Genomic DNA, 21,482 nt, shown 5'->3' on the forward strand with positions numbered 1-21,482 from the left:
TTCTCAGGATGGTCGTCTGCTCCCGGAGTTCTGTCGTGAGGAACCGCCCCTCATCTTCGAGTGCAACCACGCCTGCTCCTGCTGGAGAACCTGCAAGAACCGCGTGGTGCAGAATGGACTGAGGTACCTCCAATTTCCTGTCTCAACATTCAACCATATTTTTACAACCAAGCCAACACTCCTCAACCCTATTGATGATAACATCTAGATCAGAAAAAAAAAAATTCAGTCAAACAGCAACCACTCATTTGGAAGTTGTAATGCATCTGACATCCCAAAATGCATGTCGGGATAATGTGTTTGCGAGTTGAATGTGCTGTTAGTACATCCATACTGAAGGAGTTTTTCTTTTCAGGGTCCGGCTCCAGCTGTTCCGGACCAGTCGTATGGGCTGGGGGGTGCGGACACTGCAGGAAATTCCCCGGGGAACCTTTGTGTGCGAGTGAGTCCTAGACATACCCCTTTCACAATGCGTAGTTTTACCGCACCTTCAAGTTCTTAGATGATTTCCCATTCAATGTCATCTGTGCATGGTGCTGCATTGCTATTTGTGAGGTTGATGGGTCCCTGACCTCACTTCCTGTCCACAGGTACGTGGGGGAGATCATCTCTGACGCAGAGGCAGATGTCAGGGAAAACGACTCCTACCTGTTCAACCTAGACAGCAAGGTAGGGATCAGTGCTCATGAATGTCATCAAATCTTGCTGGCTAACTTTAGGACAAATCCAAAATGTAACTAGGTATCTCAACTTGGACCACTGTAATTGCAGTGGGATCTGCTGTGCTTTGCAGGCAGATTTCAATCTGTTACCCAGTGATAAATTCATTGTATTCTTGTCTCGAGGCCTTTCCTGGACTTGTTTCTAAAAACACTCTGCTATTCTACGATTGTCTTACTTTGTGCTATTCGAATCAAATGTTATTAGTCACACGCGCCGAATACAACAGATGTAGACCTTACAGTGAAATGCTTACTTACGAGCCCCTAACCAACAGTGCAGTTTTAAAAAAATACGGATAAGAATAAGAGCTAAAGTAACAAGTAATTAAAGAGCAGCAGTAAAAAATAACATATACAGGGGGGTGCAAGTACAGAGTCAATGTGCGGGGACACCGGTTAGTTGAGGTAGTATGTGCATGTAGGTAGAGTTAATTAAAAGTGACTATGCATAGATGACAACAGAGAGTGGCAGTGGTGTGGAGCGGGGAATGCAAAAAGTCTGGGTAGCCATTTGACTAGATGTTCATGAGTCTTATGGATTGGGGGTAGAAGCTGTTTAGAAGACTCTTGGACCTAGACTTGGTCCTCCGGTACCGCTTGCCGTGTGGTAGCAGAGAGAACAGTCTATGACTAGGGTGTCTGGAGTCTTTGACAATTTTTTGGGGACCTTCCTCTGACACCGCCTGGTATAGAGGTCCTGGATGGCAGGAAGCTTGGCCCCAGTGATGTACTGGGCAGTTCGCACTACCCTCTGTAGTGCCTTGCGGTCGGAGGCCGAGCAGTTGCCATACCAGGCAGTGATGCAACCAGTCAGGATGCTCTCGATGTTGCAGCTGTATAATCTTTTGAGGATCTGAGGACCCATGCCAAATCTTTTCAGTCTCCTGAGGAATAGGTTTTGTCGTGCCCGCTTCACGACTGTCATGGTGTGTTTGACCATGTTAGTTTGTTGGTGATGTGGACCTGCTCCACTGCAGCCCCGTCGATGAGAATGGGGGCATGATTGGTCCTCTTTTTCCTGTAGTCCACAATCATCTCCTCTGTCTTGATCTGTTTGAGATCTCTGCTCGTGAAGAATTACCACTGCAGATGATGCAGAACATGCTTTTTTCATTATGATCCATTTATGTGTTTCTTTGGTCGCAGGAGGGTGACGTGTACTGTATCGATGCCCGTTTCTATGGCAACATCAGCCGGTTCATTAACCACGTGTGCGAGCCGAACCTGTTCCCCTGCCGGGTTTTCACGACACACCAGGACTTGCGCTTCCCCCATATCGCGTTCTTCGCCTGTGAGACCATCAAGGCTGGGGAAGAGCTAGGGTAAGGGTCATATTATAGGCTTTACTTGACAAAAGGTTATGTTATTACCAGTCTTTGGAAGTTATTACACTGTATGTATATTTAAGTTTGTCATTCTATGTTTAAGCCTTTCATCAATTCTTAGACAATGCCTTTGTTCTCCCTAAAATCAAGATTAGGTAGCTTGATTCTAGATTAATCTAACTCTCTTTTTTTGACCCAACCCTCCTCTCTCAGGTTTGACTACGGCGACCATTTCTGGGACATCAAGGGGAAGCACTTTAGCTGTGAGTGCGGCTCTCCCAAGTGCAAGTACTCAGCGGCGGTCATTGCCCTGCGCCAGGCAGACAGCTCGCCCCAGGACCAGCAGCCCAGCACCCTCCCTGATACCAGCTCCTCTACCACCCCCTCCTGAGCCCACTCTCCCAGCCCCACAAATAGGACTTCCAGGCCACCAGAGACGCGTCTCCATTCCCCCCCAGGCCATGAGCCGTACATCCCCAGACGCCCCACCTCCACCCCCACAATGAACCTTCAGGCCCATCACTGAGATCAACAATCAACCCCACAGAAACCCATCTGCTTAATGTCTCATCCAGCTCTTACATCACATCCTTACCAGCACAAACTCTGAACTTCCACAGAAACTGCCCCTCAGTGCAGGACACATTGGACAGGAAACAAGTCAGTATGTTTGATGTGTGCCTGAAGTGCTACAAATAAAAATGTTGGAGAAAAACGGCCTTGCTATGAGCCTGGCTCTTGTTTTGTTGGTTCCAATTGGAATTCTCAAACCTGCTTTGTGCTCCATCCTGGACAGTTGCAATTTGGGTAATGGTGTTTCCTAACCAGTGGTCTGAATCAAGTTTGTACTAAGCAACAATGTATATCTATTCATGAAAAACATTTTCAGTGCGAAAGAAATTTGTAGCATGAGCGCCCATACCCCTCAAATCATACCATAGAAATGAGCAATGTTCATGCACAATTTATAACAGTTGACGTATTTACCTCATATGCTATATTTTGATTGCAAACGGGACAGAGGACTTAAGTCACAAGCGTATGTTTTTACTGGACTTCTTCTCTTGAGCATTTCTACAGGAAAACAATGGTCAGTGCTAGATATCAATATCAACGATAAATACTTTTTAATTATCACTTTATATTTAAATAATAGTTTTAAATCAAATTTTCTATACAGAATAACATCAAGCGAGGTGTATTGTATGCAGAACATCAGATATCAGGTTAAGGAAAGAGAACTATCGATTTTAAAGTCAATGAGGACACTGACCAATCATCTCACTGTTCAGAGGGGGCAGAGTGAAGTTGACATTGCCCAGTAAAGACTCTTGCAATCTGTTTTGACCACACAGGAGTGGCAGATTATTTTCTCAGTTATTTGGCATGAATTATTTTACAATACAATGGTCCCTTTCTATTCGCTATTTGTCTGTTGGAAAGGGTGTATATGAAGGATGGTGTGACATTCAATGGCCTAACTAAGGGTGTCATGATTGAGGATTCTGGTGCACAAGTGTTTAGGTGGGAGTTGTCTAAGCTGTACAGTTTGCCATACTGTACCTGCAAAATTAAAGCAGATGGATTTGTTGTTGTTAAATCTGCAAGATTTTTAAGCATGTTTGAGGCTGACTCACTCTTTTGAACATTGAGTCAAAAATATTAATTTGCCACTTCTGGCACCATTAAATGGGATTGAATGTTAATGGGGTGAGACTCAAGTAAATGGTGCTGACAAGGTTTTATTTTCCTTTTATTCATTTTGAATTACTCACCAAGTGAATACAAGTTGTAAAATAAGATAAAGAAGCAAGGTTTTCTTTCTCTTTTTTTTACATTTAAATGTACCTCCAGTTTTCTAACTGTAGTTACTGTAGTTATCCTGTTAATGTTGTTCCATGATTTCATGTTGATGGAAACCTACACATTATTCCCATGTCTTTAAATGTGGTTAGTATGGTTAGTGAATATTGTGCACATTTTCAAATGTATGAAAATAAAAAGGTTATAAAACATGAAAAATGATTTGCTTTCTGTTACATTTCTGGACTGAAACATCTGTCTAATTGGTTGTATCTTTTTCAATAAATGTACAACTAATGGATATGGCTGGCAGGTTTTATTAACAGAGCAAAATGAGGGAGCGCACCAGACAGGTTCCAGTGGATCATGGGATCTGGAGGAGAAGATGGGGATAGATCAGCCACATCTTCCAAAGCCCCCCTCCAACATCACCAGGCTAACACTATCCTGGAATGCACAAGGGAAAAGGGGGCGCACGAGAAACACCTGGAGGCGGAAGCTTGAGGCAGATACAAGGGAACCGGGATGGAATGCGCTGGGGAAGACCGATTTGCAATGGCCTATGCTCCCAGAGGAGCGATGGGCTTATGTAAAATAGGTGTTATATATTTAGTGAGTTTACATAAGAATTTCAGTGGTTCCTTATGTCCTCTGGCAATAGAGCCCCACAGTGGACATGTCATAAAACCTAGTGGTCATTCTTTTCACCATTCATTTTTCCCATAGGGGATTTTAGAACCTCTTCAAACAAGGTCTGGGTTTCCTATAGGATTTCCCTAGTGTGACGTTTCGATAACCGTGTACATCTTTCGGACAAGGTGACTATTATTAATATATTCGGCTCAATTTACTCTCCGATTTGAAAATGCTAATCAGCATCAAAGTGGACATCATGCAAGACCACAAATCCTTGCAAGCTCCTGCACGTCATCACTAGCACACCTTTGCTGTCAGCTAGCTAGCTACCTTGATCCAAAACAAAATATATTGTTTTTTATATATTGTTACTTATTTTATTTAACTAATATTTGTTGTCTTATGCATTTGGTCTCGTCTCGTACAGAATACTATCCTAGTAGCAGTCAGATATGTACAATGTGCCATGACCACTAGACTAGATGATTATTAGCAACATATCCTCATTTTAGTAGATCTTCTTCTCCTTCAGCCGGTGGAGGACCATATTTAATCCTTCATAATTTATGTAACTGCACTACATGACCAAAAGTATGTTGACACCTGCTCGTCAAACATTTCATTCCAAAATCATGGGCATTAATATGGAATTGGTCCCCTCTTTGCTGCTATAACAGCCTCCACTCTTCTGGGAAGGCTTTCCACTAGATGTTGAAACATTGCTTCCATTCAGCCACGAGCATTAGTGAGGTCGGGCGCTGATGTTGGGTGATTAGGCATGGCTTGCAGTCGGCGTTCCAATTCATCCCAAAGGTGTTCGATGGGGTTGAGGTTGGGCTCTGTGCAGGCCAGTCAAGTTATTCCACACGATCTCGACAAACAATTCTTTATGGATCTCACGTTGTGCACGGAGGCATTGTCATGCTGAAACAGGAAATGTCATTATATACTGCAGCATTAAGATTTCCCTTCACTGGAACTAAGGGGCCTAGCTCAAACCATGAAAAACAGCCAAACTTTAGTTGGCACCATGCATTCGAGCAGGTAGCGTTCTCCTGGCATCCGCCAAACCCAGATTCGTCCGTCGGACTGCCAGATGGTGAAGCGTGATTCATCATTCCAGAGAACGCGTTTCCACTGCTCCAGAGTTCAATGTTGGCGAGCTTTACACCACTCCAGCTGACACTTGGCATTGCGCATGGTGATCTCCTGTGCGGCTGCTTGGCCATGGAAACCCATTTCATGAATCTCCCGACGTTGCTTCCAGAGGCAGTTTGGAACTCGGTAGTGAGTGTTGCAACTGAGGACGGCGGTCCCGTTCTGTGAGCTTATGTGGCCTATCACTTCATGTTGTTGCTCCTTGACGTTTCCACTTCACAATAACAGCACTTACAATTGACTGGAGCAGCTCGAGCAAGGCAGAAATTTGACGAACTGACATGTTGGAAAGGTGGCATCCTATGACGGTGCAACGTTGAAAGTTACTGAGCTCTTCATTAAGGCCATTCTATTGCCAATGTTTGTCTATGGAGATTGCATGGCGGTATGCTCGATTTTATACACCTGTTGTTGTGGCTGAAATAGCCGAATCCACTGATTTGAAGGGTTGTCCACATACTTTTGTATATATAGTGTATATGAACGAAGTAAAATCATTTTCAATTAATGGTGTCAGCATGCACTGCTGTATTAAAGAAATTCAGAACTAACTTTTTGACATGTTCTGTTGCAGATTCAAAACCAGATTAAGTCATTGCAGAACGCATCCATAATCATGAATGAATAAGCATATTTATTTGACAAGAATGCACCTAGCCACCCATCAATCACGTAAAACACCTGAACTCCAACAATTACATTGTTTTAAAGAAATCAAAATAGTAAACAATGCATATATATTTTTATATATAACATATAAACATCTGACTTTTAAGTGAAGATCAGAGAAACAACAGAATGTGTAAGGTAGGTTTAATAGAAAATACTAGGTCAACAGACTCAAAACAAGGAAGCCATGCTAAAATGCAGCTATATCAACACCCTTCTTGTCAATTTAGGTCCATGTTGCTGCTGTTAACTGTGAGCAGCACATTTACCCCTGCATTCAGTCACCAGAATGAGCAGGAGGACAGCATTACACAGGTGAAAAACAGGTATCAAAAACAGTACACAACAGTTTTAAATGTGCTACTGAGACTAGATGTTTATCCAATCAGGAGAAGAACAAGTGAAGGAAGCAGTATAGGGAAAATGGGCATAGGTAGGGTGGGTTTATAGAGATAAGATAGAGAATTCCAAAATGTCAGAAGTTGAGGGACCATGGGGCATAAAAGGCATAGTGTGGAATAAGCGGTAGTTAGAGGGATGGTTGGCCATTAAATAATAATAAAATGGAGTGCTGGTGTGCTTCTGTACCCCTTCTAGGTCGTTGTCACAAATATCCGGCCCATGCCCAGTCATACTCGGGTTCTCAGCGTGTTTCCCTCGACGTCATTCTGTCTCAGCTGCAGCATTCAAATTGTAGTCATCGTGTGTTGTGAATCACATAACAGACGATGACAGCATTTCCACAGATTGAGCCAAACATAATACAATTTCAGAATTGAGAACAGCATTTTGTTGACCGCATGGTGGTTTACACTGTCTACTGTGTGTGAATGATGGAAGAATCTTACCTCAGCTGTAGGTCCATCTGAGTTTGTGTGGTCACTTAGGCCAGCACATCAACCCGTACTGGGACCACTGGAGACTTGGGCTGCTTGCACTCAAAGTGCAAGAAGTTAACAATCTGTGGCTTAGATTGAATTAAAAGTTGACACATGATAAACTAAGAAACAAACTACTACACATCAAAGACTACCACTCAGGCCAGTACAATAGCCTATATATGGATAGGAACCTAAAGGCACATACAGTACCAAACAATACTACTCACCCGACAGACGGGGCAGGTGTGGACCAGTGTGCTGCCTTGGCTGCAGTCTTCTGGAATAGACAATGTGCAATTAAGGGTAAATACAGGCAAATATATTGCTAAAAGTCACCTTGTCGGAGAGAGATTTACACGGGTATCAAAACGTCACGCCAGGGTAAGCCTACACGAAACAGCCCTTATTTTAAGTGTTTCTAAATTCCCCTATGGGAAAAATGAACTAGTGGAACAATGATTGGAACCATTTGCATCTTTGACTGCTAGGTTTTATGGGAATTATGACTCATACTGTGGTACTCTATTAACCTCTCTTAAGCTTGGGATGAGTTAGTTTAGCTGGAGGTGTTGGAATCATGCCCTAATATATGGGTGCAATGCCATGTGCTGCTCTTCCAAAGCCTCTGGACTATTATAGCTGAAGACTGAGTAAACATGTTTGTTTATGCATTTTTTAAGCCTTAACATCATCCATTTCACTATGAATCTCCTTACTTCTGCATTTCTTTTCAGATCTCAGCTGTCATTGATTTCCTACCTCTATCAGAGGAAGTAGACAGTTTCCTGAATGATTGATGTGAATGTCATTGCTGTATTTTAATGAAACCCCCATAATGCTGCTTCTCATTCTGGTTTATTATTGTTCTTCTACGGCGATTTATTGAGTCCAGAGAGAAATTGTTTTTTCCACTCCTTATCTCACCTACCACCAGCGCTTAGCTAAAGCAACTTCAAACCCAGCGTGCCCTCCATGAACCGAGCAGCAGGGTAGTTTGACTGACAGGCTCTGGGCCAAGCTGCTAAGATATTTCAGCGGTTGTGTAGTGGCATAACTATGGCTGACACCTCCCACACTCCCCCATAATGAATGCAACCCTTCATTGTATTTTTACTGACAGGTGGTGGTGGTGCAACATTGAGAGCTGAAAAATGCACATTAGAATGGTTGCTCCCATGGAACTCAGTTGTTTATCTCTCCGATATCCCTGTATTCAGAGATTCGGAGATAGGCCTTGTTAGCTGGCTTAGAAAGGCTCTGATGCTTGAACTAAACATTTCCCCCAGAACAAACCCACCAACGAGAACATGTCAGGAAGTGACTCTGATTGTGCACCAGCAGGCCTTTTAGGTCCTTGAAACGAGACGATGATTGCTCCCTTCCTGATTACCGAAAAAGAGGGAGAGAAGGCAGAGTTGGTAATTGAATCAGAGGATCATTTTCTCCTTCTAAACTGAAGACGTTTGGGCTGATAACAAAGCTCTTAATTAGCAGAACAGGAAACAGCCTTTCCGCTTTCCGTGGGGGCAAAACCTTATGGTGCCCCCAGTCCTTGTGCCACGTAGAGAAGCCCCAGTAAGCAGGCAATAGTTAGTTGGCTTGCTTTTGTAGCCATTTCATAATTGTTGCCTTGGATACAGACACTATGGTTAGTGAGGGAGCGTTCATGGACAGGAGGGCCACTAACTTCTTCATGGCGATCCACTGTGGTTTATGATAGGTGATCAGGATTCTTGAGTTGCAAAGAATCCTTTGAAGTCGCATCAATGATGTGACTTGTTTTATAGTGCTACCTCCTTTTCTGGCTGCCTTCCTCACACCTTAACACTGCTCTCCTCCACTTGCTTTTGTGTCACACAATGACTCACTTTTTCCCTACTCTGTTTGTGGTTCCTTCTATTATTTATCATTGAATAAAATGTGGGTTTGTATTGGGCCTTCTCTGATGGGAAGTGGTAGGCTATGAATCTTGGTGACAAACACTGCTCCTTTAAATCATGATTTGGACAATAGGCCTACATCATGTACTAGTACATCACATTCAGCTATTACATTGTGTGCATTCTCAATGAACCACTGTTGACCAATATTAGGCTAACAATAAATCCAATTGAATGAGGTAGACAAGTAGGCATAGTGGATGAGCGTTGCCTTTTATGAGCAGGTCTTGGGCGAGTTTGCTTGGGACTGACTCAAACTAGGAATAGGACAGGCCAAGAAAAAACGGCAACAAGACAAGATGATGCAACAAATACCTGTAGGCCCTATCTAATGAAAGAGAAGAGCAAAATAATATACTTTGTCATTTTAGAGTTAGCTATGCTATAAGAGATATAATAATGTTATATTTGTCACCATAAGGTGACATTATGCTTTATTTTACTTTGTGAACCCCACAAGCCATGCACTCTGCCACATTCGGCACGTGGAGTCCCGAATGTGGCTTTAGGCGCGGAATATAGCTCGTCTCCCGAAAGCATTCGTCGACCACAGGCAGTGATAAGCGGGAACTCTAAAGAAACGGACAGCGTCGACATTGACCCGTCATGGAGAGTGCAGCGGATGAACGGTAGGCCGACTCAACAGTATGATGCCGTCCTCAAACTTGACGAAAGAGCAGCTTCCGGAGGGAGTTGTGGCAAGCATAACATCATTCGTACACACGCAGCCCTCAATTGCACGCCATGGTCCAAGTCTAAGAGGTAAAGTTGATAGTATTGGTTTTCTCAGACTAGGCTCGGTCTAACCTGAGGAAGATAGCCTCTATATCAATGTTTTGTCAAGAACAACAACAACAAATCACCTTGCGCGGGATATGTTGTTTTTAATATCACTGAAAATGTTACTCATTCCATTTTCGCTGTTGCAGTACATAAATACAACCACCAGAGGGATCAGCACCTCACTCAACTCCTGATGTACAGAGAGCTACAACTCAAACACAGAGCAGGAGTTATTACACACTATTACCCACTGGCATTATGCCAATGCTATTCATATTTAGACGTTTCTTTCTATCAACCTAAGAGAGTCTGTTCTATTTGACTCATTGCAACATTGGGCTTATGCCATATCCAGGCGGCAGGTAGCCTAGCAGTTAGTGTTGGCCCCTTAACCGAAAGGTCGCTAGTTTAAATCTAAGAGCAGACAAGGTGAAGAATTATGTCTGTGCCCTTGAGCAAGGCACTTACAGTGCATTCAGAAAGTATCCCCCTTTCCACATTTTGTTACATTACAGCCTTATTCAAAAAAAACATTTTTTTTTTTTTATCCTCATCAAGCTACACACAATACCCCATGACAAAGCAAAAACAGGTTTTTAGAAATGTTTGCAAATGTATTAAAAATAAAAAACAGAAATACCTTATTTATTCAGGCCCTTTGGTATGAGACTTGAAATTGAGCTCAGGTGCATCTTGTTTCCATTGATCATCCTTGAGATGTTTCTACAACTTGATTGGTGTCCACCTGTGGTAAATTAAATTAATTGGACACGATTTGGAAAGGCACAGACCTGTCTATATAAGGTCTCACAGTTGACAGTGCATGCCAGAGCAAAAACCAAGCCATGAGGTCAAAGGAATTGTCCGTAGAGCTCCGAGACAGGATTGTGTCGAGGCACAGATCTGGGGAAGGGTACAAAACATTTCTGCAGCATTGAAGGTCCCCAAGAACACAATGCCTCCATCATTCTTAAATGGAAGAAGTTTGGAACCACCAAGACTCTTCCTAAACTGGCCGCCCGGCCACATTGAGCAATTTGGGGAGAAGAGCCTTGGTAAGGGAGGTGACCAAGAACCCGATGGACACTCTGACAGAGCTCCAGAGTTCTTCTGTGGAGATGGGAGAACCTTCCAGAAGGACAACCATCTCTGCAGCACTCCACCGATCAGACCTTTATGGTAGACTGGCCAGATGGAAGCCACTCCTAAGTAAAAGGTACATGACAGCTCACTTGGAGTTTTCCAAAAGGCACCTAAAGGACTCTCAGACCATGAGAAACAAGATTCTCTGGTCTGATGAAACCAAGATTGAACTCTTTGGCCTGAATGCGAAGCGACCATAAGCACACAGCCAAGACAACTCAAGAGTGGCTTCGGGACAAGTCTCTGAATGTCCTTGAATGGCCCAGCCAGAGCCCGGACTTGAACCTGTTCAAACATCTCTGGAGAGACCTGAAAATAGCTCTGCAGCGATGGGAGAAACACAGAAGACTCGAGGCTGTAATCTCTGCCAAATATGCTTCAACAAAGTACTGAGTAAAGGGTCTGAATACTTATGTAAATGTGACATTTCTGTTTTTTATTTTTAAGTAATTTGCAAACCTGTGGAAAAAGTCAAGTGGTCTGAATACTTTCAGAAGGCACTGTAACCCTAATTTCTCCAGGTTCACTGTTGATAAAGTCAGACCCTGGCCATGACCACACTCTCCTAGGGGGCGTCTAACGGAGAGGGGGATATGCAAAAAAGAGTTCTAATTCAAATATGCGTATTAATACACACTTGTACATGTGTGAAATAGGACAAGTATAAGCACCCACCAAATTATTATCCTTATAGGTATCTCATCAATTATCAATTAAACGCAAAAGAGTTATAGGCTATGAAAACCTGAATTCCAGAGGTCTTTGAGGATGGTAAATCAGGGTGATGCGAAGCCTGCACACAGTCACTGCAAGCCACTCAGAGAGAGATAATCTCCTTAACCAGGGGGCATCCAAGCAGCTCAAACAGTCTTTTGCTCAGGGGGACAGACCGACCATGGCTGCACAGAAAGACCCTCCAGGCCACTGCCATCGCACCCACAGTCCCTAGTTGGGAAACACAGGATGACTTCCCAGGGAATATATTCATTAGTGGGCTGGTGGGGGAGGCTCATAATTCAGTTTGATGTGAGTCAGTGAAAAATAGCAAAAAAATATATATAGATACTCTCTGCTCTGATGTGAGCATCAGATGACTTTGCATTTACCATAATTGACACAGAGCCTCTTTGACACTATTTGCGCTGTAGCCTATCAGAGGTGCATGCCCTCTTGTCTGTAGCCAGTATAGTTTCATATATTTTACATAGATATTTTTCTTACCAGAATAAATTCAAATACATTGCATTCGTTAGCTTAAAAAAAAAGATGTACATGATGCAACCAATTTCAAAGCATGTGATCTTGGTTAACCAGACTCATGCCTCCTCATGATTTCAATCAAATCCATTGGATACACTAAGTATCCCTATAGATAATGTGATTTGATGAACAGCTGGCTATAGAATGTGGAGTATTTTTATTACAAGCTCTAGTACAGTATTCTCTCCCATCTACCAGTTTTAGGAGTTTTGAACTACATGTAGATCAACTCATTTAACTACATTTTGATGTAACTTGGTGGTAGTTCTTTTTCGGTCTCAGACGTGCCTAATTCTCACTTGAAACATCGTTTTGTGTTTAATAGGTTCAATTACACATCATGTTAACGTATGACCCCAGAGTGATCTATCCTTTCATTTTGTAGTGTATGCCATTTTAGATGAAATTTTTTCACGAAGTATTTTGGATGTAGTGAAGGATAGCTTTGGTGCAGTTTAACTTTCAGTGTTAAGTAATTGGTAGCTTTGTGAGCTATGTTTTCAAGGTAACGTTAGCTTTGTAAGCTATGTTTTCAAGATAACGTTAGCTTCCCCAACACTGCCATCTACATAACACAATAATGGAACAAACATATCTATGACTATGACTTTAGTAGATTAGCGCGTTTAGCCTTATCACCTCAACGTATTATACGTGTTTAATGTAATTTTTTTATCGAATACATTACAATATAGCTATTGCTCGGTGCGTCCTTGCTAAATAATTATTATAAAATGTATTTTATCTGTCACTCGTATCCATCCAGCTCAATCCGCGAAGCGCTCCTTGAGCAGGTCGAGTTGCCGATAGGCTCATTTTGGTCACATGCGCTGATTGTTAGGGACCAGTGCCTACTGAATTTGTTACATTTTACACAGCGAGCTATCAGGTGGGAATCGGGAGGACACAATCCCGGATTGGTTTATTGTTTTGTTATTTGAATCGATCATTTACACTGGCAGACGAAACAGAACGATTTTCTGTATTTTTATTTTATTTTGGAGACAAACACTACATTTTCTACGGGTCTCTCAACTGGTGTTTGTTTCAACATTGACAAGATGTTGCCAATACTGAAAAAAGACGCGCGTGTGTTTCATTTAGATATTTTTCCTGTCGTGGCCGCATGATCTCTTTACGCGGTGCCGGCAGATATGGATGTAATATGTGGAATTAATCAGATAATTGGAATTAATTTGATTATTTTTTATTCGATAGGTTGAAGTGCTTCGTGCACACATTGCGCTTGAATCCAAACTTAGTTTTTTAATTGCCGAATTTCTTTGAGTATTGAGTGAATGGAAAGGACAAAAAGGAAAGGATTTACCCAAAGAAAATCGATTTATTTTCTCAAAACACAACCCACCATACACACAAATGCAAAGCTGTGGTCTGGCTAAGTGTGTTTGTTGTGATGGTTCTCCCCTCCATTTCCACTGACAACAGTTTGGATTTTCATTGTTGGATCTGTGGGTTTCCAGAATGGCTCGCTTCGCAGAAGATCTACCCACCCGCTATGGAGCTGGAGGAGGAGGCAGAGGTGCGCCGGGCGCAGGCAGAGGGGGCGCCCGAGCAGGTGGTCCTCCAGGCGGCCAAAGGATATACAAGCAGTCGATGGCTCAGAGAGCCAGGACAATGGCCATATACAACCCTAACCCAGTCAAACAGAACTGCTTCACTGTCAACCGATCCTTGTTCATCTTTCGAGAGGACAATCTCATTAGGAAATATGCTAAGCGAATAACCGAATGGCCATATCCTTTCCAAACCCCCATAGGTAAAACAGCTGTCATCACATTGCATTGATGTTTGTATGACATATCTGTCCTTATTTACAAACACACTTGTAGATTTTTTTATTCAGAAACATGACAAAGGGAGTAGAGCATGCCTTGTATTTAAAGATTTGACTGAAAATGATCCCCCGAAAAATAAATGGCCTTTGTCAGCATTTCAAAGTGCACCTGTCAGTGAACTCAAAAAGTCGATTATTCCATAGGAAGTAGGCCGATGCCTATTCTGGTGGAGATGATTAGCTCATTAACCTTGTGTAACCCCTCGTCCACCTGTCGCTTAGTGTTCCTACTAGTTGGACACGATAAAGGCTTTTCCTCATGATAGTGTTTGGATACATTTCAGGGACTTAATGGAAAGATGTCTATAGGTACCATGTAGGCTAAACATTCACAAATTGTGCACGACGGCTTGTCACCTCCAAAAAGGTTTGGTTGTGATCAGCAATTGCCAACGTGTCAACAATCATACTCGCTATATTTAGTTTTCGTTTCTAAGTTCGAGATTAACGTCTACAATTTGTAGATTTTTCGTTCTTTCTGCGCTTGCTTGCTAGATTTCGTTTCTAATTCCCCTTCTCTGTCTTTTATTTTTATATAGTCTCGTTTGCACATTGCCTGTGTGTTATAGCAGTGTCGTTTCAACTGTTGCTGTTCAGATGTGTCCGTTTCCATGGTAAGGTGAGTGCTCAGTGAGTTGGAAAGGAGACCGCTGGCTCTGAGGTTGTAAAACGCCTCGTCTTGATTCGGAGCTGCTCGGGCCCTCTCCATGGTCCTGAACTTGCCCACGCGCACCCCGCCACATCACCCTCAACCACAAACCGCGAGGGCTGGAGAGAGCCGGAGGGCGCATGACAAACGCAAACAGACAGCTGGATCTGTTGTGTAGGCGTCAGTGAGAACAGCACTCTCCGAAATGCAATCTAATAACAATGGTTGTCAATGTATCTGTGCCCTCAATAAGTTGAAATAAACGCTAAGGCAATGAATAAAGGAATAAAATGAGTAAAGAGGGCAAGACCACAATACGTCCTTGTGGTAAAACAAATTCGCTCAACTAAAGGGCAGATTCCCCCATTACTTTTTTCTATTTGTCACTCATAGGCGAGGTATTGGCAGTGCAATGCGTTTCTTGGGCTTTTGCGAGGGACAATGTGTGGTGTTCAGGCTTCTGGCACCCCTGAGCAAACGATTCTAGATTGATTGTTCGATGGGGTCAGTAAAACCTCCCCATTCGTCCACAACTGGCTATTCCACAAAGGCCTCCCCAGCGGGGAATGACACGAAAATGGATTGTAGAATGAATAAACCATAAAAAACGGATTGAAATGGTCATCCAACTGGAAAGATGTTGTAACCCAAGTATAGCTGTGGGATTAGCCTACCATCTTGCATTTCTAACCATGTCTAAGTCACACAGCATTCAGAAACATTTATGTCTATTGAACTCCTGTTCAGGCAATGTCATTAATTGGTTAAATGAATTCAATCAGCCAGTAACTTCCTAAAAGCTGAATATCTCATGCTCTGTGGCACCTTAGCTGGGTGATGGCAGGTGGTGGCAGTGGCACAATTAATCCATGCTCATTCTGCACACCTAAACCCTAAATTCTCACCAGCCTTTTACACAGTCTGGGTATGTGCATGTCTTTTTTAAATCTAAATTATTCTTCAACAATAGATATATGTTTTACCACCATGGGCTAACACTAAGATACTTACAAGTTGGAGTTAAGTGTTTTTTATTGTGCATGAAATTCTCTATCATGGCTTGTGTTCCTTGACCTGCACACTCCGTTTGAGTACTTAATCCTGGCCACCATCATCGCCAACTGCATCGTACTGGCCCTGGAGCAGCACCTACCAGCCAGCGACAAGACACCTATGTCAGAACGCCTGGTAAGAGTCTCAACACTCCTCCCTTTGGATGAGAACTAGGGCTACTTCCCAAATGGCACCCTATTGCAGTGGTCAAAAGTAGTGCACTAAATAGGGAAAAGGGTGCCATTTGGAATTTAACCTATTCCTTTCACACTTTCTCTGCCTTTACTTAGTTCTCCGATTAATATACTTATACAGTATTGCCTTCTGTTTGTTTGCTGTAAAAGTTTAGAATGTTACTTTGTTATTTAGGTGATTTTCAAGAGGGAAAGAGGTAGTCAGACAGAGCGAAACTGAGAATTCGCTCAGAGCCGTTGCTCATTTATAGTCTTCCACGAGTAGAGCTCAGTGATGAGGGAGCCCAGTCATCCCTAACCTCCTCCTCCCAGTCAGAGGGCCTTGAGTACCAGACACACAGCCAGGCAGATGGGCCACCCACACCTCCAGTCCATGGGAGAGCAGCACCCCTCCTCATTAGTGCCTTGGATCATGGCGATATGTGTCTCCCTCTCCTCTCCGCTCTCATTCTGTAAGTCAGCCGAGCCTCACACTGAGTGGCTTTGATCCCCCCTTTCCCTCCCCAGGCCCTCTGTTCCCCTGCCTGCTCACACACATATAGCTTAAACCCCTGTTTGAACTCAGCCAGTCGAGTCGAGTCGTTTAACCATTGCTGTTCTCCCTTTAAGCTGTGAAAGATTGAAGCCGGGAGAGGCTGCCGCGTGGCCATAACATTATATTTTTCAGCATTTTGCACACACAGATGTGGTGTTAAAGATGTTGTGACTCCTAGGAGTCTGCTTTAGAATGGAGGACAATGCATAACAGGCACTGCCACAACAGCTTTCCGAAATAAGGTTAATGACCCTCAAATGCAGCCACCTGCTCCTGTTATCGCCATAATTGTGATGCAACATCATAAAAAATACAAAAGTTACTTGACACCTGAGAAAGTGATTAGTGATAATATAGAGAGAAAATTGAGATAACATACCCCTTCCTCCCGCTTCCTCTCAAAGTAGGAGCATGTAATACAAGCATCCTTGTAATTACAAAAACAATCGGCTATTTATGGTCCAGGATGAATATAGTGATGAATAGACTGTGGTGTGTCAGTTAAGTGGAGATCCTGATAATAGAACATCATCAACAGGCATTGTTCTTCAGATCCATAGCAGAGCTTTACCCTTATGGTCCCATGTGATTTCCCCTCTGCCCCTTCAGAGCCATGTACTGTAGATGGAGTGTTCATTATTCATGAATATTTTACATCTATACATTATAGATGTTAACACAGTCTACTGTAAAACATCATGCATTTATGGATGGACCCCTCCAGCCATCATGTAAGGCTTGGCATGGCATTGTTTTGTCTGCTATCTTTTTATAACAGACAGAGATGCAGAGATGTCAGTCTCAATGCTTGTCATTAGTGTCTTTCCTTACATTAAAGCTCTGAGAGCATCAGTACTCTGTGGTATTGATAGACAGTAGGAAGCCCAGACTCGCTTCTCTGGCTGTACAACAAACCAGTTATTTTAAAACACCATTTCCTGTACCATTTCCTGTTACAGTGACAAATCAAACAGGTATATTATTTTACTTGTTGTTCCTTGTTGTTAGATCTTACCTTAGAGCTAGTGAAAAGGTCACATGCCCTTTAACGCTGTTCTCAAGCCTGTCAAACTCGTGATTACTTGTGTTGGGAATCCTGGGTTGGTGGTTGGGGTCATGGAGCTGTGGAGAAAGAGAAAGGGAAAGAAAGAGAGAGGGAGGGAGGTTAGTGTAAGTCGTGAGATATCCTCTGCTAGTGCCTGTGTGTGTAGCAGCGCCTCAGGCCTCCACTGACATGTTATTAATGGAAGGGAATGAAAAAGTGTCAAGTCATACGTGCCTGATCCAGCACTGCTTTGAACAAGAGCAAGAGTCATCCTAGCTGCAAATCGTTTTTTTGCCAGTGAAAATCTTACTTTTAAAAGTTTATATTCTGTTAACTCATATACAAATAATGTTGTTGACTCATCCTTACTCGTATTTGTGGCCAAAGCATAAATTGGAGAAAAAACACTACAAACTTGTATCTCAAACAGATCATTTAAAAAATGCTTGCTATTTCCTCATAGAACATGATGTCTCCTCCATGAGGAGGATGAGCTGGCCAATCAGCGGTCTACTTGCATTAATATTTTTAATGACCAGTATTCTATTCACACTATTCTGTTGTTGGGGTACGCCCACACCATTTCAACACAGAAAAGTTGATTTTTAAGTTACTTAATTTAAAAAAATTGGAAGGAAAACTATTTCACTCATATCGTGTAAGTAATTATAGGTTATAAATCTGGAAACACTGGGCAGTTACTTTAAAGATCTTCATAACATCAAAATGGTTTGTTCATGTTTTTAATGTTTCATTAGATGCCTTTTGGAGACCAAAAAGCCTCATCAAATTTTAATGTATTTATTCATTTTAAATCATACTTATTTGCTATCAATTAGTAAGATTTGTTAAGAGTAAAATGTAAGCTATTATCTTACGTAAATGATAATGTCTTATGATGAATGCGTAAATCACACTGATAAAAAAATGATGTCCAAGATTACTGTTGATCTTCTTGTGTAGGCTATGTTTCATCCCCCCTCTTTCTTCCTCCGCTTTTCATCCACCAAGAGAGGGTTCTATATTCCTTTACCCATTCTCTGGATGCTGGGGAGAAAAGTGAAGGAAACCACCCCCCTTTCTTCTCTTTCAATCTCTTCTCCCTCTCTCTTCTGCCATGCTTCATTAACCTCTTTCTTACCTCTAACAAAAAGTTATCTCCCTTGTTCCCTCTCTCTCTCTCTGCAGGATGACACAGAGCCCTACTTTATTGGAATATTCTGTTTCGAGGGCGGCATTAAGATCATCGCCTTGGGCTTTGCATTCCACAAAGGCTCATACCTCCGCAACGGCTGGAACGTAATGGACTTTGTGGTCGTCCTCACTGGGTGAGTTCTCGGGCCTGCTGGGTGTGGGTGTGTGGGTGTAGATGGGATGGGATGGACAAAAGAAAGACATGTTTTGTTCATGTGTATGCTTGTGTGTCTGTTTTTATGGATGGGTATGGGGTGCGTTCCTTATTGCTCCAATTGGCCGGAATTGGCCTTCACAATCCTACAAAGGATAGCAAAGAACAAAGCGACTTTCAAATAAAAAAAATAAGAATTTTGTTGTACCAATGAATTGTCCAATATTGCTCATTAACTGTGCTTCCTAAATCAGGTATCACAGTCTTTTTTTGACATTTTGAACATCTGGTGTGGTTCTCCTTTTTCTGTTGCTAAGGCTCCGTGGATGCTCAGAGGTAATAGGCTAACTTGGCCAAAGGTGAAAATGAGTACAACTTTAGTGATACAGCACCATTTTTACTGGGTCATTGTTCCACAGTTTTGGATGGATGCTCTAAGTACCATAAGTTCAAAGTCTGGGGGCAGCTCTTAGTCTGGCTGGCCTGAGAGAGAGCGCCTGGCTAGTATGGAGACTACCAGCCAGACAGAGGGCTCTGGAGAGCAGTAATGGCTCTATCTCTCATTGAGCCACCCCAGACAGGGGTGAGAGGGTAGGACTGGCTATGTGGAGCAGTGGTGTAGTACCAACACCATATAATCACCTAGAAAAATTGTATCACACTCCACTGCTGTACGGAGCCAGTGTTGCTCTTAACCGGTGGTAACTGTTCCTTTGCTTTGTAAGCGACAAGATATTGTGCCAGCTTGGTGTTACAAGGAGTCTGGATGGGATTTATGGTGTAAATAATGGCCATTTCGGAAAGTCACTAAACAAATAAATCAAGCTGGATACTGAAGCCGGGAAGTAATGGAGATTAAGATGGGGGAGTGTTGGAGGGAGAGAGGCTGTTGATGTAGTCTTCTACGTGTCACCCTCCCCTACACACGTACCTCTCCTAAGTCGTAACATCAGCTGTGTTATCAGTCACACTACTTTATTTTATTTCAGTATGAAATGTCTTATCTGCGGTGGGCCCTCCAGCTCTGATCTCGCTTCAATTATGATTTATTCCCTGTTGGTGTTCAGACACTGGCACAGACCAGAGAGAGGAATGGGGGATACTTTAAAAAAAAAAAAACATGTTTTTGTTTATTTCGACAGGGAGTCATGCTGAGACCAATGTCTCTTTTACAGATGAGCCCTCTAATTACAAAAATATGTACATCAAATACAAATAAGAAATGCAAAACAGTAATAAGGTCCTAAATCAGCAGTCTGAAATTCCCTAGTGGCACCAAAATATCACATTGAAGAAAATTTGGAAGATTATTCCACAAGAGGAAGAGAAGAGTGTGGAGGAGAACAAAGGGATGAGTGAGATAGAGAGGAGAGGAAGATATGAGTAAGATCGGGAGGATAGAAGAGGGGAGCGAAGAGGATAAGAGAGGAGAGGAAGATATAAGTGGGATGAGGAGGAGAGGAGAAGAGGGGAGCGAAGAGGAGTTGATAAGAGAGGAGAGGAGGGTTGTGAGGTGGGGAGGAGAGGGGAGGACAGGAAGGTACAGTATGAGTGGGAGAGAAAAGTTGATACGAGAGAAGTGGAGAGGGGAAGAGAGGAGAAGTGGAGAGGAGAAGAGAGGAGAGGGAAGGAACCCAGACAGAGAGGCCTGAGGCTCAGCCCTGAGGCAGAGTGGTTTTAACTTGGCTTGACACTCATAGTAGTTAAAAACACTCACATACATATTTACAAGCACTGATCACAGGCCAGTTTATAATTTTTCATCCTTTTGGTTAAATTGAGCATTTAATGAGGGTAAGGGGGAGTAAGTGAGTGATCATAATGAGTGATGAAGTGGTGAAGCTGATGAAAGGATGTGATAGAGGAGGATTGACTACCCTCCCTCAGGTTAGATAGTACAGCTATTACAATCAGACAATTATACCTCGTTATTGTCATTAAAGCTATGTTTTAGTTCATATGGTCCTATGCAATTACTTAGCATTATTAATTATATTTTGTGTGCTGTATCTCCATATGCGGTTCCCATGGCTGTGCTGGTGTGCAAAATGAAATAGACTTTGTCTAGCAGTTATGCTTGTCCAGTAACGTGCGGTAAGGTCGGTGGCTGGGTAAGCACGGGCTATTATCAAAGCCAGATTTACTCACAAATAAACCTTGATGAAGCCCAAATTCACCATACAATAGATAGCTCCAACAACCAGAGTGACATAGGCTACAACAAACAATTTTCACCAAATGACACTGCTCAACTACGCTCAGCCATATACCGATGTAGCATCCACAGTAACAATTGATAGGTGGCACTAATTATATGGGCACATTTCATCCGAATAATTCACAACACAAACTCCATAGCCTTTCACAATGGATTTACAATTCTTACAATGATCATGGCTATTCAGTACACTAGTGTCTAGTGTGACGTGAAATAGCTGGCTAGCTAATCAGAAATAACACAACATCAAGGATACATATAGTTA

At 42.6% G+C, this 21,482-nt stretch overlaps 1 protein-coding gene across 5 annotated transcripts in view; it reads left to right on the forward strand.

Annotated features, from left to right (window-relative positions):
* The window catches only part of LOC139552210 (histone-lysine N-methyltransferase EHMT1-like), a 30,084-nt gene extending 26,012 nt beyond the window's left edge, over nt 1-4,072 (forward strand). For all 5 annotated transcript variants that reach the window (XM_071363713.1, XM_071363714.1, XM_071363710.1 and 2 more), the window contains exons 23-27: nt 8-123; nt 356-442; nt 591-669; nt 1,869-2,044; nt 2,261-4,072. In XM_071363713.1, the coding sequence (XP_071219814.1) occupies nt 8-123; nt 356-442; nt 591-669; nt 1,869-2,044; nt 2,261-2,438 (636 nt within the window). In that variant the 3' untranslated portion in view covers nt 2,439-4,072. The remainder of the gene's footprint in view (nt 1-7; nt 124-355; nt 443-590; nt 670-1,868; nt 2,045-2,260) is intronic.
* Nucleotides 4,073-21,482: the final 17,410 nt, after the last annotated feature.

This window comes from Salvelinus alpinus, chromosome 24 (genome assembly GCF_045679555.1).
Source record: "Salvelinus alpinus chromosome 24, SLU_Salpinus.1, whole genome shotgun sequence".
In the NCBI taxonomy this organism is placed as follows: domain Eukaryota; kingdom Metazoa; phylum Chordata; class Actinopteri; order Salmoniformes; family Salmonidae; genus Salvelinus; species Salvelinus alpinus.